This window comes from Microtus pennsylvanicus, chromosome 1, assembly GCF_037038515.1.
Source record: "Microtus pennsylvanicus isolate mMicPen1 chromosome 1, mMicPen1.hap1, whole genome shotgun sequence".
NCBI lineage: Eukaryota > Metazoa > Chordata > Mammalia > Rodentia > Cricetidae > Microtus > Microtus pennsylvanicus.
In genome coordinates, this window is record NC_134579.1 from 137,093,112 (window position 1) to 137,118,692 (window position 25,581).

Genomic DNA, 25,581 nt, shown 5'->3' on the forward strand with positions numbered 1-25,581 from the left:
AGTCATGGCTACTGTACTGGTAAATGGATGAACTGAAAGAGAAATGGCGTAGGCTGATAATCCCAGCAATTACTACACAGTGAGTTCAAAACTAGCTTGAATTACATGATACCCTGTCTTTAAAAAAATCAAAATAGGGAGGGAGAGAAGGGGGAGCTGGTTCTGGGCTCATCTGACCCTTGCCTTGCTCACAATGATTTCAGTGAAGATGTCACCTTCCAGGCCCAACCTAGTTAGCACCTCTTCCAGCCCTGGTGGAGCACTCAGGCCCAGGGAGCTTTTGCCAGTGTCCTGGGGAGGTAATGGTGCCAGCACACTACGAGGCTCTAGGTCAAAGGAGACAGAAGAATCCTGAAAAGTAGAGGCTTGGAGGTTAGTGTTTGGAACGAGGTCCCAGGTGGGCCTTGGCTCTCACCAGGATCCTGCCAGTGAAGTTAGGAGCTCACTTCCAGTGGGAGCGGGGGCTTCGAATGCTCCAGAGTGCAAGGTTTTCCAGAACAGGTGCGTCATTGAGGTGACTGCTAGCAGGCCGTCTCCACCTCTTCCAAAGCCTGCCTTTCCTCCGTCTAATATGGGTTGTTTCCAGCGCAGCGTGCGCAGACTGTTCCTGAAGGTAAGACTGTAAGCTCCAGAGGGGACTCACGTGCACTGCCGTGTGTGTGTGTGTGTGTGTGTGTGAGAGAGAGAGAGAGAGAGAGAGAGAGAGTTCAGGGGACTCACGTGCACTGCCGTGTGTGTGTGTGTGTGTGTGTGTTAGTTTAGGGGACTCACGTGCACTGCCGTGTGTGTGTGTGTGTGTGTGTGAGAGAGAGAGAGAGACAGAGAGAGAGAGACAGAGAGAGAGAGAGAGAGAGAGAGAGTGAGTTCAGGGGGCTCACATGAACTGCCTTGTATGTATGTGTGTGTTGAGGGGACTCACGTGCACTGCCGTGTGTGTGTGTGTGTGTGTGAGTTAGTTTAGGGGACTCACGTGCACTGCCGTGTGTGTGTGTGTGTGTGAGAGAGAGAGAGAGAGAGAGAGAGAGAGAGAGAGAGAGAGAGAGAGTGAGTGTGTTAGTTAGGGGGCTCACATGAACTGCCTTGTATGTATGTTATGTATGTGTGTGTTGAGGGGACTCACGTGCACTGCCTTGTGTGTATGTGTGTGTTGAGGGGACTCACATGCACTGCCTTGTGTGTATGATGTGTGTGTTGAGGGGACTCACATGCACTGCCTTGTGTGTATGATGTGTGTGTTGAGGGGACTCACATGCACTGCCTTGTGTGTATGTGTGTGTTGAGGGGACTCACATGAACTGCCTTGTATGTATGTTATGTATGTGTGTGTTGAGGGGACTCACGTGCACTGCCTTGTGTGTATGTGTGTGTTGAGGGGACTCACATGCACTGCCTTGTGTGTATGATGTGTGTGTTGAGGGGACTCGCGTGCACCGCCCTGTACGTGCTTGCGTGTTGTGGACAAGTCAGCAATCATCCTGCTGCAGCTGCTTGCCTTTCCTGCCCTGACAGTTTGTTTCTGACATCAGCCCAGGATTGGGGGAGGGGGTGCTGTGTACACCAGGTCACAGTCTGTTTAAGAATCTCAGGGCTTGCTGGAGGGGCAGGTCGTCTTCCTTGAGGTTAAGGCCCAGGACACCCGAGAGTTAACGTTCCTCTACTACACACTTGGGGCTCATCTTCTCTAGTCCCACTGGGCCCACACTTTCCCCCGCCCCCACCCCCACCTGCGACACGGACTTCTATCTACCCCAAGGCTTCTGCACAAGCTGCCTCCCCTTCCTTTGGAGATCAACCCCCCCCCCCAAAAAAAAATAAACTGTTGGTTTTTGTTTGTTTGATGGCTTTTGAGAAAAGATCTCATGCAGCTCAGGCCGACTTTGAACTCCATTATATAGGCAAGGATGGACTTAAATCCCTGAGATCATGCCAGGCTTCTAAACCTCTTCTAAGGAGCCCAGGACAGTGGTCACCGGCTCAGACACTAAGAGTGTTTGCTGCTCTTTCTGAGGCCCTGAGTTAGGCTCCCAGCACCTGGCCCACCAGCTCTGGGGACCTGCCACTCTCTTCAGGCCTCTGAAGACAGCCCCTTGCCTCAGACACATAAATGTAAAAAAAGAATCTTTTTAAGAAGACACTGACTCCCTTATCTCCATGGAAACCACCATCCTACCCCAATTCTCTGCACTTACTCTCTTCTAAGCGCTTTATTTTCTGTACAGTGGCTCACCAGGCATGGGGACACACACCTTTATTTTCTGTACAGTGGCTCACCAGGCATGGGGACACACACCTTTGATCCCAGCACTTGGGAGGCACAGGTGGGTCTCTGAATTTGAGGCCAGCTTGATCTATACAGTGAATTCCAGGACAGCCAGAGCTGTGTATAGGCCCTGCCTCAACAACAAAAGACGCTTTAACCCGGCACTCAGGAGGCAAGGCAGCCCTATGACTATGAGGTCAACCTGGTCTACAGAGTAAATTCCAAGTCAGGCAGAGATATACAGTCAGATCCTGTCTCAAAACATAACAAAAACAAACAACAGGTAATACAGAACTCAGTATTTTTTTCTTTTTATGTGCATTGGTGTTTTACCTACATGTATGACTGTGTGAGGGTGTTAGATCTTGGAGTCACAGTTGTGAGCTGCCATGTGGGTGCTGGGAATTGAACCCAGGTCTCCAGGAAGAGCAGCAAGTTCTCTTAACCACTGAGCCATTTCTCTAGCACCCCTCCCCCCTTTTCTTGTTTGTTTTTTCAAGACAGGATTTTTCTGTGTTGCCCAGGCTGACCCGGAACTCATTCTGGAGACCAGGTTGGACTCGAACTCCCTCCCGAGTGCTAGGATTAAAGCCATGCACCACTACTGCCTGGCTGTAAGGTTTTCATGAGCACTGGTGAGTGCATGTACTTACTGCACACCATGTGTGGACTTGGTGCCTGCAAAGGTCAGCAGGCAGCAACCCATCTCCTGGAACTGGTGTACAGATGGTTGTGAGCTGCCAGGTGAGTGCTGGGATCAAACCCAGGTTCTTTGGAGGAGCAGGCATCTCACCGGTTGAGCTATATCACTCCATCCCCAGAGTATGTTTGGAAGATTTCTATGTGTGTGTGCCTACATGTTTATGTGTGTTTGTATGACTCTCACCTGTGAAGGTACCAGCAAAGGGAAGATGAGGGCATTGGATCCCCTAGAACTGGAATAGGCAGCTGTTGAGTACTGAAAACCAAACCTGGGCCCTTTGCAGGAGCAGTACCACTTAACTGCCAAGCCCTCTCTCCAGGCCAGAGAGTACTTTGTTGTTTTCTGAAGCAGTTTCTCTGTGTCACAGCCCTGACCTTGAACTCACCGAGATGCTCCTGCCTCAGCCTCCCTCCCTCGTGCTGGGATTAAAGGCGCGCACCACTGCCACCACCACAAACCCCAGCTCCTAGACTACTTTTTAAAGGTAAGAGCTGACTTGTGGCAAAGATTTGATAAAGATCTGTGGAGAGGAACAATGTATCCATAGTAACTTTCCTATTTTGGTGGTAAGAGAATGTTCTTGTCTCCCAAAGTGGACGTGTGCTGAACAGAACTGAAGAAGAAATGAACTGGCCAAGTGCTGAAGAATGTAGAACACGGTGCTTTGTCTCATTTTGCAAGGCTGGGAACTGAACTCAGACCCTTGCCCATCCTGGACAAGCCAGGAGCCACACCCCACCTACATGCAGGTTTTACTTCTGGACTTATAGGAAGCTGTATGCTATGCAATCCCACCTTCCTGGGATTAACCTCTGGAGTGGCACACATGCCAATCAGCACAGATCTGCTATTAGCTAAACTGGCTGGACTCACCCTTCTCCGACGTGGTGGCTCTTCTTGGCTGCCAACTTGACTATGTCTGGGATTAATTAAAACTGAAGCAGCTTGGTACTACCATGTGGGATTTTCTTTTTTGCTTTTTTTTGTATGTGCCTGCATTTTTTTGCAAGACAGAACTTTTGTTGTTTTTTTCAAGACAGGGGTTCTGTGTTTAACCCTGGGTGTCCTGAACTTGCTCTGTAGACCATACTGGCCTCAAACTCACAGAGATCCGCCTGCCTCTGCCTCCTGAGTGCTGGGATAAAATACATGCACCACCACTGCTTGGCAAGACAGGATTTCTGTGTAGTCCTGGCTGTCCTAGACTGCTCTCTGTAGACTAGGCCGGCCTCAAAACCTCGAACTCACAGAGATGTGCCTGCCTCTTCCTCTGGAGTGTTGGGATTAAACGCATGTGCAACCACCACCCTCACTTATTTTTGGACAGGTTTCTTACTGAACCTCCAACTTGCTGCTTTAGCTGCAATGTCTGGCCAGCAAGCCCCAAAGAACTTGTCTCCATCCCCTCAGTGCTGGGGTCACAAGCCCAGGCCACCGCTGCACCTCCACTTTAAATGACTTTTATTTATGTGTATGTCCCAGGGTAGTGTCCAGAGGCATCAGATCCCTGGGAGGTAGAGTGACAACAGTTGTGAGCTGCACAGCATGGTTCTGGAAACCCAGTTCCTGTCTTCCGCAAGAGTTCTTAGCCACTGAGCCCCGCCTGGGGTTGAATACATCTTCATGCTTGCAGGGCAAGCACTTTACCAACTGGGCCCCTGCGCTGTGGGTTATTTCAAGCAGGTCCAAGAGATGCTCTCAGCTCATCTTATTCCTACTGCCCCAGTCTTGGAATCATGTTCCCTTCACTCCAACCCCATTGCTGAGGTCTGAGAAGTCTCATTACAGAGTCCAGGCTGGCCTTAACCTTGTAATCCCTCCTGCCCCCAGTTATAGGCATGACCCTCCACTCCTGGCCAGAACCACTTTTGAAAGTTTTCCTTCAGATCTGAAACCATTTAAACAAATGAATCACTATACTTTCTGGATGCTAACTTAAATCTTAAACTCACAGGATGTAGGCCATATACCAAAGTACAAACACAGATCCTTATTTTTATGTTTTTATTATAGCACTGATGATAGCAGCAAGGAGAAGAAGAAAGCAGAAACCTAAGTTCTTGGTAATGGCAGGCACATGCCTATGCAACCTTATGAAGCAACCGGGGGTATGGGCTGCTGTATCCCGATTCCTGAGAATGCATTAGTGCAGCTCCAAGTCTCATTTCCCCAGGACCCAGAGGCTGAGGACATCTGCAATACCCTGAAGGGAAGGAGGAGGGACATACCCCAGGCATGGACTCAGCTGGGAGGAAGGAGGGATGAGCAGAGGCAGGGCAAGCGTTCATGGTGCGATCACTGGAGACCCTAGGCCTGTGGGGCCTCATTTCTTCCTGATGTTCATGAACACACGCTGGGGGAGAACCAAACCCTGGGGAATGTCTAAGGCGGCTCCAATGAAACGGAGAGTGTTTATTAACTCTTTCCCCCAATCTCTGCAGCACAGGCACATACATGTAAGAATGTGTGTTCTATGGGGACAGTTGGCTCTGGGTCCCTCACGTGGAGCTGCTCAAAAGCCTGAGGTAGACAGGAATGCATCCCACTGGGAGATGAGTCACACAATGTGACAGAAGAAACTGTTCCATCTGTAACTGAGGGGCTGGAAAACGGGAATAAAAGGTGGTTTTCTTTTTCCTATGCTAGAGAGGGAACCTAGGGACTTCCAAATGCTAGACTCAAGCTCTAACAGCCCAGCTACCCATATTAGAACCACTAGAATGCACTCCTCTACTTATTAAGATGGGCCCACATCCACTACACGTCTCTCTGCAGCTGGGACAAACATTCGAACTGGCCTTGGCTTTCCCACTGCCCTTTCAAGCTCTCAGATTTCCATTCCTGCCATGCTCCTGCCTCTACTAAAACCTGGAATAAATTCGTCTGCACCAGACTCTGTGTGGCCTAATACCTGTGTATGGGAGAGGGAGATGCCCCACGGAGTCCCAGATTCAGTATGGGGATTTCGATAAAGGGTGTTTAGTGGAGCTGCTAGGTGACCACAGGTGCTGTCAGGACAGATTTCATGATGGCATTTGGGGACATTAAGGTTTCCTGGTTTCACAGAGAAATGTTCTAGGGCTTGGAGGTCCCTCCTACCTACCACACTGCACACAGGTGTCCTGTTTGTAGACACCAGCTGCCCCAAATCTGGCAGCTTCTAAGGACCTGAACCCATCCCTACCCAGTCCAAACCACCCTTCCCTCAATAGTCCACTACCCCCTGCAGCTAGACCTGCCCACCCACTTCCCCAGCTCCACAGTTCCATGGGCCTCAGAACCAGACAGGAAGGGGACGGTTGGTGCCAGGTTCACTGGTAGCACAGCACAGGAGTAGGGATTGGTTGGCTAAGGAAACGTGGACTGGGCCCTGGTCTGAAATGAGTGTCTTTATTGCTTGTACCGTACAAATATGAGGAGTAAGGAAAGGCCAGTAGGGATGGGAGAGAACTGTCAGATAAACATACACACATAAAAAGGAAAAAACAGACGACCCCCATACCATCCCTGCCCACCCCCACCCTACTGCCTTTTTATAACCACCTAGTCTGGGGGGGGTGGGAAAGTAAAACCAGGAAAACTCAATTCCAAACACCCAGAGATATTGGGGATGGGAAAACATGGCCAGAGCAGCAGGTGGACCCCTTGCACCTGCTGTACCCCATGGGATCAAATGCTCAGGCCGGGGTTGAGGCCTGAACCCACTCACACATGTGCTGCATACAGCTGTGGGCACCTGCATCCCAGGAAACTGAGATGCTCACTGCTAGAGCAGGGCGCACACTGGCACCCACGGCACTGACACAGACTCACTCGCACATTCAATTTAAGGCTCCAGAACAGGGGCCCTGGAGATGAGAAGGCCCCCATCCCAATGTGTACCAGAGATACCTGTCCCCATCTCTGTCCCCTCTCAGACCTCAGTCAAGTCCAAGGGGCCCAATACTGTCTCGGTGTAAGACGTGTAACAGCCAAGGTTGGCTTCCCTCTGCCCCAGGCAGAAAATGAGCCATCCAAAGGGGATAGCGCCCAGTGGGAGGCAAGGCTGGCTAGAAGGAAGGCCTGGTAAGGCACGGAGCTGTAGGCAGGAGGGCTGGCCCCCAAATGTTCCTCCTGCTCTATCCAGAATCAAGAGAGCAACTTGGGAGAAAGAGGCAGGTTCAGGAGGCAGCTCCTGGTCCTGGTTCCCCCCACCAAGACCCAAGGACTTGGCTCCATTTTCCATGGAGCCAAACCCAGATCCCTCGGCTTCCAAAGGCCTCTGCCTGTCCCTGGGCATTATTGCTTTTCTGCCCCAGGTGAGGTGGCAGCGGATAGACTACCCAGACGACAGCATAGAAGGAATCTGGGGTGCTGGGTGGGGCAGGTTTCATCCAGATGTGGCCTCTGATGACTTGCCCCCAAACCCAGGTGGCCCCATGGCTCCCCACTTCACCCTTCTGGAGGCTGTGGTGATACAACTTCTCTCCATCCTCCCAACAGCCCACCGTTGGGCAGGTCCCCAGCACTCATCTGGAAACAGAGCGAGACTGGAAGAAAGGGCTGCCAGGACCGCCAAGGCTGGGCAAGAACTGAAGTAGAAACTGGGTATGGAAGTGAGGGGAACAGGGAAGGGAACACAAACCAAAAGGCAAAAGAAAGTTTTCTTTAAAAAGCCACCCAGGCAGTGGATGGCGGCCATGCTTGTGTCCTGTGGCGGCAGAGGGCTGCTCACTCTCGGATGCTGGCCGAGTAGGAGAACTGGGGGAAGTGTGTCCGCTGGTCCAGTTCCAGCGAGCCCAGGCTGTCATCTGTGGGGTTGGGTGGAGATGCCGTGGAGATGAGGGGACAGCAGGCGTGCCCACCCCCACCCCACTGGGAAAGTGCCACAGAGAGAGGCGCTGGGATGACAGAAGCCTGAGCCAGCAGTGGCCCACAGCAGTAGCACTGAAGGAAAGCAGCTTGCTTCTAGAGAGAGGACTTAGCCTCCTCCCCAGGCTGGGTCTTCTGAATGTCCTCTCCCCTCCTCAGCCCTCCCCATCACCAGGGTCTAGCTCAGACTTGTCGCTGGCCTGTCCCCACCCACACTCACCTGCAGTTATGGGACTGTCAATAGCCCTGGCAGAGAGAACCCTTACACAGGTTCCAATGCCACAGGTCTCCACTTTCCCAGGTGACCCCAGAAGCTCCTACTTTAACCCTAGGTCCCCTCTGCCCACCTACAACCTGTCCTTTCATTCCAAGGTTCTCTCATGATTGATAGCCACAGGCCACTTCTGCCCGGAACGCATCTTGGCTGCCACACTGCCAGGCCAAGTTTCTCCTCAGCCTTCCTGGTTCTGGGAACCCAGGGAAGCTGAGAGCTCAGAGCTGTCCCAGGACTGAGTGCCCAGCCTTGGGCTGGCTTCCAATCAAGAACACAGTCAGCAGAGTGCTCTAGCCCAAACCCCAGAATATACTGTAGGCATAGTTCCTGACGACCCTTACAGCAACAGCAGACCTTGCAAGCAGATCTTAAAGGAGACTGGCCAGACCCAATAAAGGCAGCCAATCAAGGTCCCCCTGGCAAGCAGGACCCAGGGCAGACCCCATCTCTCAGCTACCCAAGGGCAATGGGTCTCGGAAACTCACAGCGGTCCGGGGGTGTGATTGTGATGGACTGGGCGGTGAACTCATCATCGAAGTACCTTGTGTCTACTTCAGAAGTGACCTGAGGTTTAAACGGTGGCAGGAGCTGTGGAGAGGAAGCTGGGTCAGCAATGACAGGTCACCTGTGAGCAGGTGAGAGCCCTGGGGCAGGCGAGATTGCTCACCTTTCTCTGTACCACATCCTGCCAGTTGATGCTGAGGAAGAACCTGTGCTCCATGACCTCCTTCGCATCACTGGGCCCTCCGCCGAGCCTGGGCAGAGACAAACGTCACCAACATGGCAGGTTCTGGGAGCTAGGCTCAAACACAGGCAGATATGATCCAGAGTGCAGGGCCCCTGTGTAGCCTCTGATGATGCTGTCTTACACAAACCACCTTTCAGACAGGACCTAAGCTTGGAGAACTCATGCTTGGGCCAGAGGCAGGGAGAAGGCAATCTGGGCCTCATCTCTACCCAGGAAGAGGTGACAGGGTGGCAGGGCAGGCTTAGAAGGCAGACAACACACACACTGGCTCAACCATATATGGTCCCACGACCTTAGGCTGCCCAAAAGAAGGTTGTATTCCTGTGCCCCCATACAAGAGGCAGGGAAGTGCAGGCAGGCTGTGGAAATGCCTACTGTGGGGCCACTGGGGTTGTTCAGGAGACCACACACAGTCAGACCACACCTCTGCTTAGGGTCCTTCTTCAGCAGTCCAGCCAACAGGGACTTGGCCTCTGGCCCAAGTGTTCGTGGGAAGCGGATCTCCTCCATGAGGATGAGCTCAAAGAGGCGCTCATGATCCTGGTTGTAGAAGGGTAGGCGGCCACACATCATCTCGTACATGACCACGCCCAGCCCCCACCAATCCACCGCACGCCCGTAGTCATTGTCCTCCAGCACCTGGAGGAGCAATAAGAGGCTAGGCAGGGGAAGCTAGAGCGTCTCCACCCTCAAAGCTCCCTCCGCCCTTGGCCTGCATGCTCCCATGCCCCCACGCCCAGACACCTCAGGCGCCAGGTACTCCGGGGTACCACAGAAGGTTTTCATGGTGGCCCCATCACTGATGCCCTCTTTGCACAAGCCAAAGTCAGTGATCTTGATGTGGCCATCTTTGTCCAGCATGAGGTTTTCCAGCTGTTTAAAAAAAGTCAATCTATGAGGGGTAGATCCTCCCAGGGTTTCCCTCTAGAGCAGCACTTCTCAACCAGTGAGTCAAAACCCCTTTGCACAGGGGTCATCGAAGACCATCATAAAACAGATATTTATATCACGATTTATACCCACAGCAAAATTATACTTGTTAAGTAGCAACCAAAATAATATTATGGTTGGGGTCACTACATGAGGAACTGTATAAAAGGGTCACAGTATTAGGAAGGCTGAGAACCATGGTTTGAGAGATGGTGGTTTGGGATGGCAAGTTATCATACCAGAGGTTCCTGGAGGACAAGACAGCCATATAGCAATGCACTGTGGTTTCAGTTTCTTTTCTTTTAGGAGCATGGTCTCCTGTGTAGCCCTGGCTGACCGGGAACTCTGTTAGGATTAAGGTATCTGCCACCCACCATGCCTGGCCTGGTCTTAGTTTCTTAAGGTTCAATGTGAGGGGTACTATGTTCTTAGAAGGTCATTTTCAGGGTCATTCTATAGCTCAAGCTAGTTGGCTCTTTTTCTTTTTCTCCTCCTCCTCCTCCTTCTTTTTTTTTTTTTTTGGTTTTTTTTTTTTTTTTTTTTTGGTTTTTCAAGACAGGGTTTCTCTGTGTAACAACCCTGGCTGTCCTGGAACTAACTCTAGTAGATCTGGGTCTCACAGAGATCCGCCTATCTCTGCCTCCTGAGTGCTGGGATTAAAGGTGTGTGCCACCACTGTCCGGCCCTCAAACTAGCTTTTAATTCAAAGCAATCCCCCGCCTCAGCCTGAGTATTAAAATTACAAGCATGAGCCCAGATCACTGTTTTTAGTTATAAAGCACACACTATACAGAGCACACAGCATCCATGACACCTCTACAAGTCAGGCTCCAGCAGAACCATGGGAGCCCATTATGAAGCACTCTGCCGTTACTTGGTCTTCTCTGAGCTGTATGCTGTGCTGGCCTGTGCGCTGCACACCCCGCAGACACTACACCACCAAGCTTCATCCCAAGTCCAGCTGAGAAGGGTCCATGTTATCTGCTCCGGCCCCTCCCTCAATGTTGGCCCATGGGATGCAGCCATATTTGCTGTGTGGCTTGCTCTACTACCTAAAGTTTCCCCTGGAAAATGCCACAGCATGTGGTGCCCACTTTCTGGTAGCAGGTGCTGTGGGCAGCATGGAGTGTGCTCTAAGTGTGTGCACACCTTCCCCAGTGAAGACATGTCCCGGCATGGAGTGTGCTCTAAGTGTGTGCACACCTTCCCCAGTGAAGACATGTCCCGGCATGGAGTGTGCTCTAAGTGTGTGCACACCTTCCCCAGTGGTGTGCACAAGGCAAGCAGATGGCTGGCAAGTAGTTCTGGTGTCACCGCCAAGTTACGCTCTGGATGCTGCCAACCCACAACCCCATCAGCAGCCTGCGGTGCTCACAGGTCTTCACCATAGAACGGGCCAGCCTGGACCTTCTGTGCACCCCCACCCCCACCCGACACTTGTCCCAGGCCATTGTCTACTGACCTTGATGTCACGGTACACCACATCTCTCGAATGCAAGTACTCAAGAGCTGACACGATCTCCGCACCATAAAATCGGGCCCGATCCTCTGTGAAGACTCGCTCCCGAGAGAGATGGAAGAACAGCTGCAGGAGGAGGCGAGGCCTCAGCACTGGCTCCCTAAGTCCTGGCCCCCCAAGCCCCATGGCGTGCCCCAGATAAGACAGGCTTCAGCAAGAAGGACCAAGGAAAGAACAGTGCGTGAAGAAAATTTGAGACAAGGATGAAGGATACAGACCAGCAAGGTGAAGCTCACCCACAGCCTCAGCACAGGGAGGCTGAAGCAGCTAAGTAGAAATTCAAGGCCAGCCTTGGCTACAGGGTGAGTTTGAGCCTAGCCTGGGTTACACAAGATTCTATTTGAATGAATGAGTGAGTGAGTGAGTGAGTGAGTGAGTGAGTGAAGAATGAGACTGGTGTGGATCTGTATTTAGGAGGCAGAAAGCGGAGAATCAAGAATTCAAGGTCAGCCTTAGCTACAGAATGCGATTGAGTTTGAAATCAGCCTGGGTTATCTGAATGAGATTTTGCCAATAAATAAGCAAATGAACACATTAATTAGCAGCCAGACCGGTAAGTGCCAATGCAAGGGTAGGCAGGTAGAGACAGTATGAGGGGACAAGTGATGGAGGGGTGACAAAAGTGATGACGGGGGCAACCAGCCAACCAGTGACTGATCTGCTGAGCAAGGCAACTGGGGCAGTCAGTAGGAGCCTCGTCTATCTAGGGCACCACTGAGACTGAGTGGTGCATGGGCGACAGACACAGGCACAGAGGCATGGTAGAGACTCAGGACTCGGGGCTAGGGCCTGGAGCCTATGTGCTTTCTCAGGTGTCCCCAAGAAAATCTTTCCTTGCACTGGCAGTGCACCCCACAGCTCCTGCACCTGGCTTTGAATCCCGCCCAGCAGCATGGCAGCAATGTGAACTTGAGTGAGTCACCCAGTAACCCGCCCCAAGCCTGTCCACCTCGGAAGTGCATCTTGTACCACCTGCTTCAGGGAGAACAGGGTAGAACATGCTAAAGTCAATAACCCGCCCCCCACCCCCGATAGAACGTGCTACCAGTCAATAACCCCCCCCTCTCTGGGTAGAACGTGCTACCACTCAATAACCCCCCCCCCCTGGGTAGAACGTGCTACCAGTCAATAAACCTCTCTCTCTCTCTCACACATACACACACACACACGCACACACACACACGCATACGCCCGCGTGCACCCCATCTCACCCAGGTCTTCTTTGCTTCCCTCACCACCACCAAAAAGTGGCCAGATGGCAGAGCTCACCTCACCCCCGTTGGCATACTCCATCACGAAGCACAGGCGGTCATGGGTCTGGAAGGCATACTTCAGGGCCTGTGAAGGGAACCAGAATGCTGGGACAGAAGGAAAGCTCCGCCAGCTGGAGAGCAGGAACCCGAACTGGCACACTATGCCCTGCTTGGGTCACAGGGGTTCAAATGCCAGGCATGTTCATGGGAGAAAAATATGGTCTGACTCTCCAGAGCTGTCTCACTGGCGCCCTCCTTGCTGAGTAGTGAGACACACACAAGCTGTGCTCCCTAGCACATGAACCCCTGAGTGACACTGGACTGGGCGCTGACTCTAAAGGCAAGACAGGCTGTCAGTGCACAGCTGTCCTCATACTGTATGTATCCTAAGAAGCCCTCCAGAGGATTCCTCACCAACCCTCGCCAATCCCTCTGCTCACAAAAACCATAAACTACGTGGTTCTGTCTTCCATATTGAGGTATCTGATAAAATCTCATGTGAACAAGCACCGTGCCTTCCTAGGGCAGCATGCTTAACTTAGTCCCCTAAACTGACAGGGACGTCACAGAGACCTTGGCCCACAGCAGGAGTCAACAGGCACACCATGACAGCATGTTTCTGTCATGCTGGTACCTTAAAACCAAAACCAAAACCAAAACCAAAAGGCAACCTTCCCACTTTGGCCAGCTGGGTTGGGCGCCCCTCAGTCCCAAAGATGGCTGCCATGCAACTCTCCCCCAGGGGCCTGGTGTTCAAGCAGCCTGGGAGGCCAGTGATGCTTAGCCCGGCCCACCTGGCCTACACCGAAACGGGGCTTACAGTGGCGAGGCTTTAGTTCTTTCCTAGAACTCTGCCCGAGGGTTGGCAGGGAGGGAACTCACAGTAAGAAAGGGATGCCTGGTGTTCTGCAGGACCCGGCTCTCAGTGACCGTGTGGGCAACTTCATCCTGTGAACAGACAGTGCAACTGAGTGGCAGGGACACATGCCAACCTGCAGCCACCACGGAGCAACATCCAGGTGAAACTATGCCCACCGGGGAAATCAGAGTGGCAGGGGCAGAACACGACTTCTCAGGCCCTGGCCAAACGGCAGCCCAGATAAGGGTGGTCTCAGAGCAACAGTGAACAGCTGCTAAGACTCTACAATGGAGAGATGTGGCTAGCACCACCCGAGCCCGGGCCAGCCACTAGCATTCCACTGTAGCCCAAATCATCAAGGACCCAAGGGACCATGTGCTGGAGACTCGGTTCCCACCTACTGCACTCTTGGGAAGTGGAAGGCTATGAGGACATAGAGCCTAATGAGAGGAAACTAGGTCACTACAGGTATGTGTGTGTCTTGAACGTGCTATTGGGAACCCAGACCTCCTTCCCAGGCCCTCTGCCATGTGCTCCTATAATGATGGATAATGTCTCCACAGGCCTAAAGCTGCAGAATACTGCAGTCGGGAACTGAACGGTGTGAACAACCAGAACCTCTCCTCCTCACACACTGCCCACCTCAGCCTGCCAGTGAGGCAGCACTGACACGTAGCCTGCAGGTGGCGACAGCAGACAGTATGCAATCTTGTCTCCACTTCCCAGGTGGGACAGCACCTTTAGAGAAGGACTGGCTCTAGGTCTAAGCAGTACTTCTCAGGGTGAGGCCCGGCACCCGCAGCATCCACCTCCCAGGGAACTTGCAGAAACACAAACTCTCTGGGTCCACCTTGTCAGAAACTCAGGGTGGTCACATGGGAGGTGGGAAGGACATTGCCTCACAAACTGAAGTTTGGTGTTTGCCCAAGGGCAGGACTGTAGGAGAGCTTCTTGACGCCTCCTTTTACTACCTCAACAACCTGGACAAGGGCTTACACCCGGGAGACTGGGTATCAGATCACTTCTAATTATCACAAGTGGGGAGGCTGCTGGTACCCTCTGCGTGCACAGCTGGGGATGCTAACCCTCCTATAACGAACATAACAGCCCCACTCTGAAGAAGGATGAGGCCCAGAATACAGTGTTGAAGCTGACAAGCCCTGCCCTGGATCAATTTTACCAAGAATCTGTAAGTAGTTTTGTTTCTTCTTGCAGAGGATCCAAATTCAATTCCCAAACACCCATGTTAGTTAATGGCCTGCAACCCCAACTCCAGGAGACCTGACACAATATTCAGGCTTTCACAGGCAACTGCGCTCATGTGCACTCTCCCCAAAAATGCATACAAGTAATCTTTTAAAAAATTTTTTAAAATATACACAGGTGAAATGATATGGCTAGAATATACCTTAAAATACTCAATACTCTAGACTCAGAAAAAAAAAGAAAGAAAGAAAAAAAGAGCTGAGGGGCTGCAAAGATGGCTCAGTGGTTAAAAATGTTTGCTTCCAGAGGACCCAGGTTCAATTCCTGGCACCTACGTGGCTGCTCACAACTTAACTCTGGTTCCAGGAAATCTAATGCCTTCTTTTTGCCTCCTTGGGCATTGCACATATGGTGTGCAGACACACATGCAGGCAGAACAACAACACAATTAAAAAACAAAAACAAAAAAAAGAGGAAGGAAGGAAGGAAGGAAGGAAGGAAGGAAGGAAGGAAGGAAGGAAGGAAAGAAAGAAAACAGCCTATAGAGGACAGGCTGCCCTGCACTTATAGACGGCAATAGAGAAGCAGAGCTGTGAAGAACACAGGCTTGTCTCAATGGGAGGGAATGGATGTGTTAGTCTGCTAATCTGGAAAGTCAGGCCTCTCCCGAGCATGGTTCTCAGTCAATGTAATCCATTCACTGTTACAAAGGGGGCTGTGTACCCAGGAGCAGTAAAGCACTACTAAGCTTATCACAAACCCTTCCTTCCACTGGCACTGGTGGTCACTCCGGAGGCAGGGACAGGCGCGTCCTTAAATGCAAGGCGAGACTGCCTGGTCTACTGAGTGAGTTCTAGGACAGCCAGGGCTACACAGGGACCCTGTGTCAAACAAAACAAAACAAAACAAAGAAAATGAAAATCCCTCCTCCCTAGAACCTTATCCTGAGCACTGCTTCTCAAGCCACTCTTGTGGGCAAGGACAAAGGTGCTCTGCAGAAGGCGCATACTAGAAAAGGAGTTTTGATGTAGCCACCTCTTCAGTTTTGCTGTGTTAACTGTCACAAGGATACCCTTTCTCAAAGTTGCACTGTGTTTAAATTTGTCAAAAATAAACCAGGGTCATACTCCCCAAGTCTGAGCCAGCCAGGCTAACTAAGTTGTGCTGAATCAGGTTTCCTTCTCCCTGCTGGCCGCAGCACTTGCAGGGATCCCCACAGAAAGCAAGAGCAGAGTCAATGAAACCAGGCTCAATACTGGTAACGGTTAACAATGACAACCACACAGACAGTCTAATTGTGTTTATTTTTCCTTACAAGTCTCACCCAAGCATGGTGACTCATGCCTTTAACTTGAGCCCTTGAGAGGCAGAGGCAGATCTCTGAGTTTGAAGTCAGCCTGGTCTAGGAGAGTTCCAGGACAGCCAAGTGTATGTGAATTTGGAATCTTCTATTATAAAAACTGTAAATAAGGTTAAAAAACAACAAGAGGGGCTAGAGAGATGGCTCAGAGGTTAAGAGCACTGGCTGCTCTTCCAGAGGTCCTGAGTTCAATTCCCAGCAACCACATGGTGGCTCACAACCACCTGTAATGAGGTCTGGTGCCCTCTCCTGGTGTGTGGGTATACATGTAGGCAGCACACAGTATACACAATAAATAAATCTTCAAAACAAACAAAACCAAGAGAACTGTTTTGGCTGGGATCAAATCCAGGAACTTGCACTAGTCGAGCAAGTTCCTGCCTGCTGAGCTCTCTCCCTATCATACTTCCTAACAGCACCTGCTGAGTGCAGCTCAGGTCTTCTGGGGCTCAGGCTTTTCTCCTCAGACAGTGATCCCATGAGCTTGGGACAGAATGTGTGGGAAAAAATAAGGACACAGCATCAGATGGCAGGGGCAAATGTCCCAACCCTGAAAGAACTACCAAGTATGGTCCAGCACCAGACAGTAGCTCCTGAGGACACTGGGGTATGGTTCAGTGGCACAGAGCTTGCAGGGGTAACTAGAATACCCCGGGCTCTATTCTCAGCATTCTTCCTCACTCCTAAAAAGGATGGCTCCTGTCATCTAAGATACTCATTCTGGAATGGGGCCTTGCTTATGTCTGTCACATGCCCCACTGCTGAGCCCTTCCCATCCATTACAGGCCACTGTTATGAACCAAGTACTAGGGCCTAGCAGAAGCAGCTGGATGGGCAGAGATCAGTTTTCCTGAAAACAGGAGGCTGCATGGTAAGAAAGTTTCCTCTGCCTTTTAGTCCCAATAAAAGCTAGCCCGAGATTACCTAATGTTAACCATTCAGCTTTCCCTCTGTGTTCTGTTTCCTTGCTGCTGTTGCCGTCTGAACTGTTCTGTCCTGACCTGGAAGGAGCACTCTTTACAGAACTGAGGCTGCCCTACTTCACAAACCACAACTAAAGCCATCAGGTCTAACCTAAAGTTACTACAGTGCTAGTTTTGGACACTCCTGCTGAAGTCTCCCCCACCCCCGGCCTCAGTGGCCCACCTTGGCAATGATGACTTCCTTCCTCAGGATCTTCATGGCATAATAGCGGCCAGTGGCCTTCTCCCGCACTAGGATGACTTTGCCAAAGGTGCCTTTACCAAGAAGTTTGAGATAATCGAAGTCGTTCATGGTCTGTGGGTAGGGAGAACACACAGCCTTTGGTGTTTGGCATTTGGCCCATGTGATGACAATTTAACAAGGAAGAGGACACTCAAAAGACACTATGGCTCAAGGGCTTCATGGGGGACTGGGGAGAGGAAGTAGATGGCAACTCTTGTGTGCTGGAGCTGCAGGCAGGCCTAGGCTTTCCCAGCATGAGCCTTCAACCTCCCCAACAGATTCAGAGCAGTTTGCCCTGGCACTGTCTCTCACCCCATGAGCACAGAGCTGTCCCGAAACAACATCCATAACCAGAAGTCACCCTACACAAGGAAGTCATAAAGACCCTTGCTGCCCCCCTGTATATTGTGTGGAAACCCAGGAAAGCAGGTTTGCTGCAGCCCCAGCCCCTAGCCACCTGCCACCAACACTTACCACTTTGGCCCGTGCCTTGTTGACAGCCACCTCCATCATCTCAGCCGTGGAAGAGTCACTGGGGGAGCCACACCTGTACTCCATGGCATCCTCACCTGGGACCCGCTGCTTCAGACTGTTGGCGACCATCTGGATAGCCCGCATCCACTCTTCCCTGTATGAGACACAACACAAGTCCTGAGAATTCCTCCATGCCCAGCCACAGCCCACTGCCCACAAATGGCAAGCCCATGGCCAAGTCCCTTCCAGCACTTGCTGAGATCCAAGGCTGGCAAAACTGAGTCATACAGGCTCAGGCTGCAGAGAGTGCAGCAGAGACATAAGACAGAGCTGCCATCTTCTGAGGTGCACTGCAGGGAGGAACCTTGAAGTCAGGGAATGTGGAGATGATCAAAGGAAGGATAACACTTTGTGTGAGGCCCTTGAGACTAAGAAGTCACACTGAGCCTTGGGAGAGACAACCAGCGCTCTCTTGAACTACTTCAGAGCAAGTGAGAAGCTCAGGCTTCCAAACTACTAGTGTTTTGTGCAAAGAAAGCAGAAAGAAAAGGAAACCTCAAGAGCCAGAGCAGCCACAGATCTTATGAAGCAAGAGCTGGCCAGCGGGACCCCAAGGTGCCCAGCCAGTCAGGCACAAGGAAGAAAAACTGTTGGAACGGAGGTCAGTCCCAGTAGAGGGGCTGACTGGAGGACATAAGCTGGTGCTGGCACTCCTGAGCTAGAACGTGTCTTATCTTTGCAAAGCACTCTGTCTGTGAGGTGGTGCAAATGACCAGAGGTTGCACACAGACATATGGCTGCAAAACACTCGGTTGTCCACAGCCTTCATTTTTGACCTAGCAACACAGCAACTGTAGGGGCCTGAACCTCTGTGTAGTTTGCTTGTGTCTACAAAAGGGCCTGAGAATGGTGGGAAACAGCAGCATGTCTTTCCGAAGGTAGCATTTAGGAACAACGGAGCAAGGCATCAGTGCCTTCGGACTGTTGGGGGCACAGAAAAGGCTTGAGTGTGATGTGATGACACACTCCGCAGCTCAAAGGCTGACACAAGTCTACACAGACTTGGGATGACTTAAAACACTTAAAGGAAGAAGGAAACAGTGCACAGCAGTCTGGAGGTCTGTGCTCAGAGTCAGACATGCTCTCCTCACATGGGGCTCAGAAGGCACAAACATTCCTGTGCAACAGTTGAGGGTGGGGGGTGACTCAGGAGTCCTGGTTGTCCCCAGGAAGGGGAATTAGAAAGCAAGGGATCAGAGAAGCCTCTAACAAATGCAGAACACCTACTCCCCTCCCCACATCACAAAAGAGAAAACTCAGACTCAGGGAATGTGGTTCAGGGGCAGAGTACTTGTCCATGTCTTGGCTCCTTCCTAGTACAAACAACAAAACCAGACCCCCCCCCCCAAAAAAAAAACCCTCAGCAAGAGGGCTCCAAGCCTGATCACTGGACTCTCAGATGACCTGTGGCCTTCCCCAGGGCCAGCGGGCAAAGGAGCTCCTGCTCAGCTCCAGCCCTGCTGAAGCAAGCAGAAACAAAGCTGAGAGGTTCCTGTTACCATCTGGAGGGATCTGCCTTCCCAACTGGCCTTTTACCTGTGAGGTTACGCTCTGTGAGAGATGTGTGGACTGCACACCATGCTCTGTGGGACCGGTGCACGGACAATGCTGGCACACTGTTCCTCCCTACCTAAGAGACTGGAGGCCCCCAAACCCCACAAGGCAGGAACTGACATCTGCTCTTTTTTTGAGAAGGTGTCTTGCTATGAAGCCTAGAACTTTTTGTTTGTTTGTTTGTTCTTTTAAGACAAGGTTTCTCTACATAGCCCTGGCTGTCCTGAAACTTGCTCTTTAGATCAGGCTGGCCTCAAACTCACAGGGATCTGCCTGCCTCTGCCTCCCAAATGCCAGTATTAAAGATGTGCACTACTAACACCCGACTGGGCCTAGACCTTTTAAGTATGTGACCTGAGCCCTTCCAGTACTGAGATAGACATGCACCACCATGCACAACTGTTTCCCATTTTCAATGGAGCATGCTTCTAGCAACTTCTAGAAATTGGGTACTTGGTAGGTATAAAAGATCCAGGTGGCCACAAGTTCCCATTGCCCTAGAACCTTTATACAGTGGGGTCAGAGCGCACAGTGAGGCCAGTGCGCACAGTGAGGTCACAGTGAGGCCAGCGTGCACGGTGAGGTCACCGCACACGGTGAGGTCACCGCACACAGTGAGGCAGTGCACACAGCCAGGCCAGTGTGCACCCAGGCAGGTAGTACTAGTCTCTTCCCTCTGAGTTGATCCTCCAATCAGCATTTCTCAATCGGTTTTAACCTGTGTCCCCCTTGGACAAGTCACAGTCTAAAACCCAATCTCTATATCAATATTCTTGTTTTCTGAAACAGAGAGTGGGCGGGTGGGAGGGGCGATGACACGTGCCGCGATCTGCTTTAGATGACCACAGTTGTTCCCTTACATGTTTTAAAATGCTGACTTTGACACTGGCAAGATGGTTCACAGGGTCAAGGCTCCTGCCATCAAGCTGACCACCTGACCTCAAACCAGGACTCACACAGTAGGAAAGAAGAGACCTATAAGCTGTCCTCTGATATCCATACACATGATATGGTGTGTATGTGTAAATGGGATTGGTTGGTTTTTCCAGACAGGGTTGCTTTGGAACATGTCCTTCAAATTTACTGTGTAGAACAAGTTGGCCTCGAACTCACAGATATCTGTCTACCTCTGCCTCCTGAGTGTTGGGATTAAAAGCGTGTGCCACCACTGCCCAGCTTCATAAAAAGGATTTTTAAGATTGTAGGTCTGTGTCAGGCAGTGGGCCATGCCTTTAATCCCAGCACTTGATCTCTGTGAGTTCAGGACCTGGTGGTCTACAGTGCTAACTCCAGGACAACCAAGGCTTCACATGGTGAAGCCCTGTCTCAGAAAATCAAAACAAACAAATAAAAATGCTATGTATGGGGTTTTTTTGTTTTGTTTTGTTTTAATACAGATTTCTCTGTGTAGTCCTGGTTGTCCTGAAACTCACTCTGTAGTCTAGGCTGGTCTCAAACTCAGAGATCTGCCTGTCTCTGCCTTCTGAGTGCTTGGATTAAAGGCGTGAGCTACTACGCCTGGCTTTTTAAACACTATAACACTATTTAGTATTATGATGGTGGACTGGAAATCATGGACCTAAGAGGTATGGTTTGTTTGTTTGTTTGTTTCTTTCTTTCTTTCTTTCTTTCTTTCTTTCTTTCTTTCTTTCTTTCTTTCTTTCTTTTTTTTTAAGACAAGGTTTCTCTGTAGCCTTAGAGCCTGTCCTGGAACTAGCTCTTGTAGACCAGGATGGCCTTGAACTCACAGAGATCCCCCTGCCTCTGTCTCCCAAGTGCTGGGATTAAAGGCGTGCGCCACCCCCACCTCTCATAGTCTTTCATACACACAGATCTGAGACTCCAGACTGCAGACTAAGATACACAGTACGGTCACTGCCTTTGTTGACAGGAAGAGAGCACAACTCAAGGGGCTGCTCCTTGTGAGACTGCAAATACAGAGTGCGGAGCTGCACCAGCAGGGACAAGGCTCTACTGTCCATGTTCAGCCCTTCCAGCTCACCACACTCCGCCTGCAGACAGCGCTGCTGAGCTGGCAGCTCCAGGTCAGAAGGTTCTAGCCTCCTGGAAGGTGTGAAGACGCAGGGCGGGGCCTGAGCTAGACCATCCATCTGGCAGGAGCACAAGAGCATTTCCCAGGAGGCAGGTTGTGCTAACAGGCTCTCCCACCTCCTGACCAGCCACCAATTGGTTCCAACTGGGCCAAAGTTGCCAGGTTGCAGCACTCAGAATTCTAGAGAAAAAGTGAGGGCCTTAGTCCAGGACACTCCTCAAGGGTTTGCAACATGGTGTCTGGGGCAGAGGGAGCTTCCACCCAAAGTTGGCACTCCAGTGCCTTCCCTTTCCCCAAAGAAGCTGAAGAAACCAAGGCCTTCCCACTCAAAAGACAGCACTCGAAAAATAGTAGCCGTCAATAGCAGTTCCACAGCCACAAGTCATGCCTGGCCGGTGGGTGTCACGCAGTCACTCCTCCCTGTGCCAGGGACCCGAGTTCTACCCAGAGAGAAGCTGATGACAGCCCAGGCCTCAATCCCTAGCTGGGGTCCAGGGAGATGAAAAAGGATAACGACACCATTCGCAGAGTACTGGAGTAAAGCAAAGGACACTTCCCCTGGGTTCTAGAGCCAGGGAAGAACATCTGAGAAGCTATGCTTACTTAAGTATCACTGGCCAGACCCCAGGCCAGTACACTGCACTGGCTGGGAAGCTAGGAGCCAGGCCTGGGACTCATCCTGCTGCTTACTAGCTATGTGGCCCTCAATATCTCACCTCCTCCAGACACCTATCTCCTCCCACCGTGACTGAGAACAGACTCCACTCTGCAGTGTTGGAGCAAAAGCACCACAGACGAGTCAGACACAAGTGACTGGCCGCACTCCAATCTAATTTGATTTGCCGTATCAGCAGACAGGGCTGTAGCTGTCAACCCTACTGAAGCCATGACTTCTGGTTTATAGGATAAACAGAGGCACAAGGAGAACAGAGGAGGAAGAGCTATTCAGAACACAAGGTGGTCCACAAAGCATCTAGCTTGTCTTGTCAAGAATATCAATGTCTCGAGGGGGAAAAAAGAAATACAAGAACTAGATTAGAGTAAGCCAAAGACACGGTATGCACCCAGAGAAAATCCAGGTTAAAAACAACACTATCAGGTCTGAGCAGATGGTTTGGCAGGTGAAATACTTACTCTGTAAGCATAAGACCCTGAGGGAAGAGCCCTAGCACTGTCTGTAACCCAGGCCAAGAGAAGAGACAGGAGGAGTCTAGGGCTCGCTGGCCGGCCAGTCTAGAAGAATCAGCAAGCTCCAGGTTCAGTGAGAGATCTTGCTTTAGAAAGTAAAGTGGAGGGGGCTGGAGAGATGGCTCAATGGTAAGAGCATTGCCTGCTCTTCCAAAGGTCCTGAGTTCAATTCCCAGCAACCACATGGTGGCTCACAACCATCTGTAATGAGGTCTGGTGCCCTCTTCTGGCCTTCAGGCATACACACAGACAGAACATTGTATACATAATTAATAAATAAATAAATAAATAAAGGAATGAATGAAAGAAAGAAAGTAAAGTGGAGAACAACAGAGGTGGGCACTCTACACCAGAGTGTATACTTACATGCATGCCTGCGTGCCCTGGAACACACACTAAAAAAACTCAAGCATGCACAGATATGCAGAGGGTCAGCACATACAAGTTAAGTATCTGTAGAAGTTTGAATGTAATTGGACCCATAAGCTCAGAGGGAGTGGCACTATTGGCAGTGTGGCCATGCTGAAGAGTGTCACTGTGGGTGTAGGCTTTGAAGTCTCTTTGGCTTAAGCTTCACTCAGTGACATAGACCATTTCCTGTTGCCTGCAAGATATAGGACTCTCAGTCTATCTCCTGTTGCCTTCTGATCAAGATGCAGCCAGCACCGTGTCTGCTTGCATGCCGCCACCTGATGCATTCCCCACCCTGATGACAATGGAATGAACCTCTGAACTGTAAGCAAGCCATCTCAATTAAATGTTTTATTAAATGTTTTCCTTATCAGAGTTGCCATGTTCATGGTGTCTCTTCATAGCAATAGAAACCCTAACTAAGGCAATATCCTTATCAAAAATGGTTGGGACCAGAATGCATCTATCTTGGAGTTCCTTGAATTCTGGATTCACGTAGATGGTACTGTCTGGTCAAGCCTCCCCTACTGCAGAAACAGCCACTGTCCTCTCTGTGTAAAGGAGCCCATTAGCCTCCAATCAGCCTGGGTGACTTAATCTTATTCTACATGTGGGGAGAATAAGGAACACAGAGGTTGTTCCAAAATCTGGCACATCTGAGCATCATGAGGACACAGAGTTCTAACTTCTGGAGCCCTCTGGATTTCAGATTAGGGGTGCTCATCCTACACTCCTCCAGTATAACAGTGGCATCCTGGATATGTGAGAGAAGCACTCAGCATAGGGCTGAGTGAAGAGTAAATCACCAATAAGTATGAGCAGAAATTCAAGACCTGGCCTTAAATAATACAAAAGGGCAGGGAGGCAGCTCAGCAGGTGAAGGCACTTGCCTTTAGATCTGATGACCTGGGTTCAATCCATGGAACCTGCACGGCGGAAAAAGAGAGCCAGCTCCCGCAGGATAACCCTGCCTTCCACAAGCACACGTATTCATTCTCAGCCTCAGGGCTTCCCTCCACAGTGCTCACTCTCCTAAACCCTGCTATGTCAGCAACGCGCGCTTTCTCTCTCTGCCCCCCACCCATGGTCACCCCTCTGCTCTAGACTCTTCTAGATGCCTCTGGCTAGTCTCTCTCTAATACCTACAATAAAAACCTTCCCTTTTTATAGGTGGCGCACTCCTTTAATCCAAACACTCAGGAGGCAGGGGCAGGTGGATCTCTATAAGTAATTTAACCTGTTCTGCATAGTGAGACCCTGTCTCAAAAAGAAAAAAAAAAGAATAAGAACAAATGGAAACTGGCAAAATTGGCAGAATGGCTGTTAGGGCCCAGCTAGAAGGTGACAGGGAAACACCCCGAAGCCCAGAGTGGGAGTCAGAGCATCTAGGCAGCATCTACCCAGCAGTGGTTCCTGCCTTCCCAGGAAACCTGCAGTCCCCACATGCACACTCAGGACAGCCAGCAAGCTTGGGCCTGTATGAACAAGACAGTGAGGACAGCATCGGCCTTCTCTACAGTGGAGGAACCGCCCTCTTGCTCTGCCTCTGGTTCTGCCTCCCTTTGGAACCAAGAGCTTGGTCTCCAGGGCAGGGCCAATCCAGAAGCCTTCTCTCCATCAGCAGAGGGTGCTAAGGAAATAAAGAATAAGAAGCCAACCTTCATCTTGGTCTTAAAGCAAGCCCTTATCTTAGCATAGGACTCTCGGCTATTGAGGACAAGTTGTCTTGTAAAAAGAAATAAGATCTCACTGGCCAGTGGCTGATGCCCTCTCCCAGGCCTCAGCCACTGGGTGCCAGGTACTGCTGCCCCAGGCTTCCTGTTTATCATCCTCTGAATCTCTTAACAACCCTGTGACAAACCCCAGCTTACTAAGCGCCTGCCAAGCCCTGCAGGGATCTCCACTCAGGGCCAAAGAGGGCTGCCAGCTTTGGGGCCTCTACTCCCCCCCCCCCTCCCAACAGCAGTCTCTGATTCTCTGCTGACACAGAACTCCTTAAGGTCCCCGGGACACAAGAGCTGTTTCACTGAGCCGAGGGCCCACACCTTTAATCCAAGCACTTGAGAGACAGAGGCAGGCAGATCTCTGTGAGTTCGAGGCCAATCTGGTCTACAAGAGCTAATTCCAGAACAGGCCTCAAAGCTACAGAGAAACCCTATCTCAAAAAACTTAAAAAAAAAAAAAAAATGTTGTTTCCCCTCTGCATACTCTGGTCAGTCCACTTCCCTGGGCTGTTCTCTTCCTATCCCCAGAGTCACACTTATGCCCATCCTTCAAAACTCACCAACACCAATCAACTAGCATCTGTTAGCCTAGGTCTGCTTTTGCTAACAGTCCATATTTGGTCCCCAGTTTTCAACTGAGTAACACTTCAGCTGGTCTGAGTTGATAATTCTGCTCCCTGTGGTGAGGCAAGTATATTTTTAACTCAGGGAGATATGCAACAATAATTACGGTATAGATTGTGGTAGCATCGTGATATTGTGTTGTGCAGGCTCTAGAACGGCACTGTCCAAGAGGGCAACTATTAGCTACACCCACAGCTACTAAAATCAATTGGGAGTCAATGAAGTCACCAGTTTTGCTGGCACACACCTGTAATCCAAACAGTTGGGAGGCGGAGGCAAAGGCAGGAGGATCAAAAGTTAATGACTAGTCTTAGTTACACATCA

General features: G+C 50.8%; 1 protein-coding gene across 6 annotated transcripts in view; it reads right to left on the minus strand.

The window, feature by feature from the left end:
- Window positions 1-6,332: 6,332 nt before the first annotated feature.
- Akt2 (AKT serine/threonine kinase 2) overlaps window positions 6,333-25,581 on the minus strand; it is a 48,207-nt gene continuing 28,958 nt past the window's right edge. For all 6 annotated transcript variants that reach the window (XM_075987491.1, XM_075987460.1, XM_075987468.1 and 3 more), the window contains 10 exons: window positions 17,644-17,797; window positions 17,110-17,241; window positions 13,421-13,486; window positions 12,555-12,623; window positions 11,229-11,351; window positions 9,581-9,709; window positions 9,261-9,475; window positions 8,756-8,843; window positions 8,574-8,676; window positions 6,333-7,753 (listed from right to left, as the gene is read on the minus strand). In XM_075987491.1, coding sequence (XP_075843606.1) covers window positions 7,674-7,753; window positions 8,574-8,676; window positions 8,756-8,843; window positions 9,261-9,475; window positions 9,581-9,709; window positions 11,229-11,351; window positions 12,555-12,623; window positions 13,421-13,486; window positions 17,110-17,241; window positions 17,644-17,797 — 1,159 coding nt within the window. In that variant the 3' untranslated portion in view covers window positions 6,333-7,673. The remainder of the gene's footprint in view (window positions 7,754-8,573; window positions 8,677-8,755; window positions 8,844-9,260; window positions 9,476-9,580; window positions 9,710-11,228; window positions 11,352-12,554; window positions 12,624-13,420; window positions 13,487-17,109; window positions 17,242-17,643; window positions 17,798-25,581) is intronic.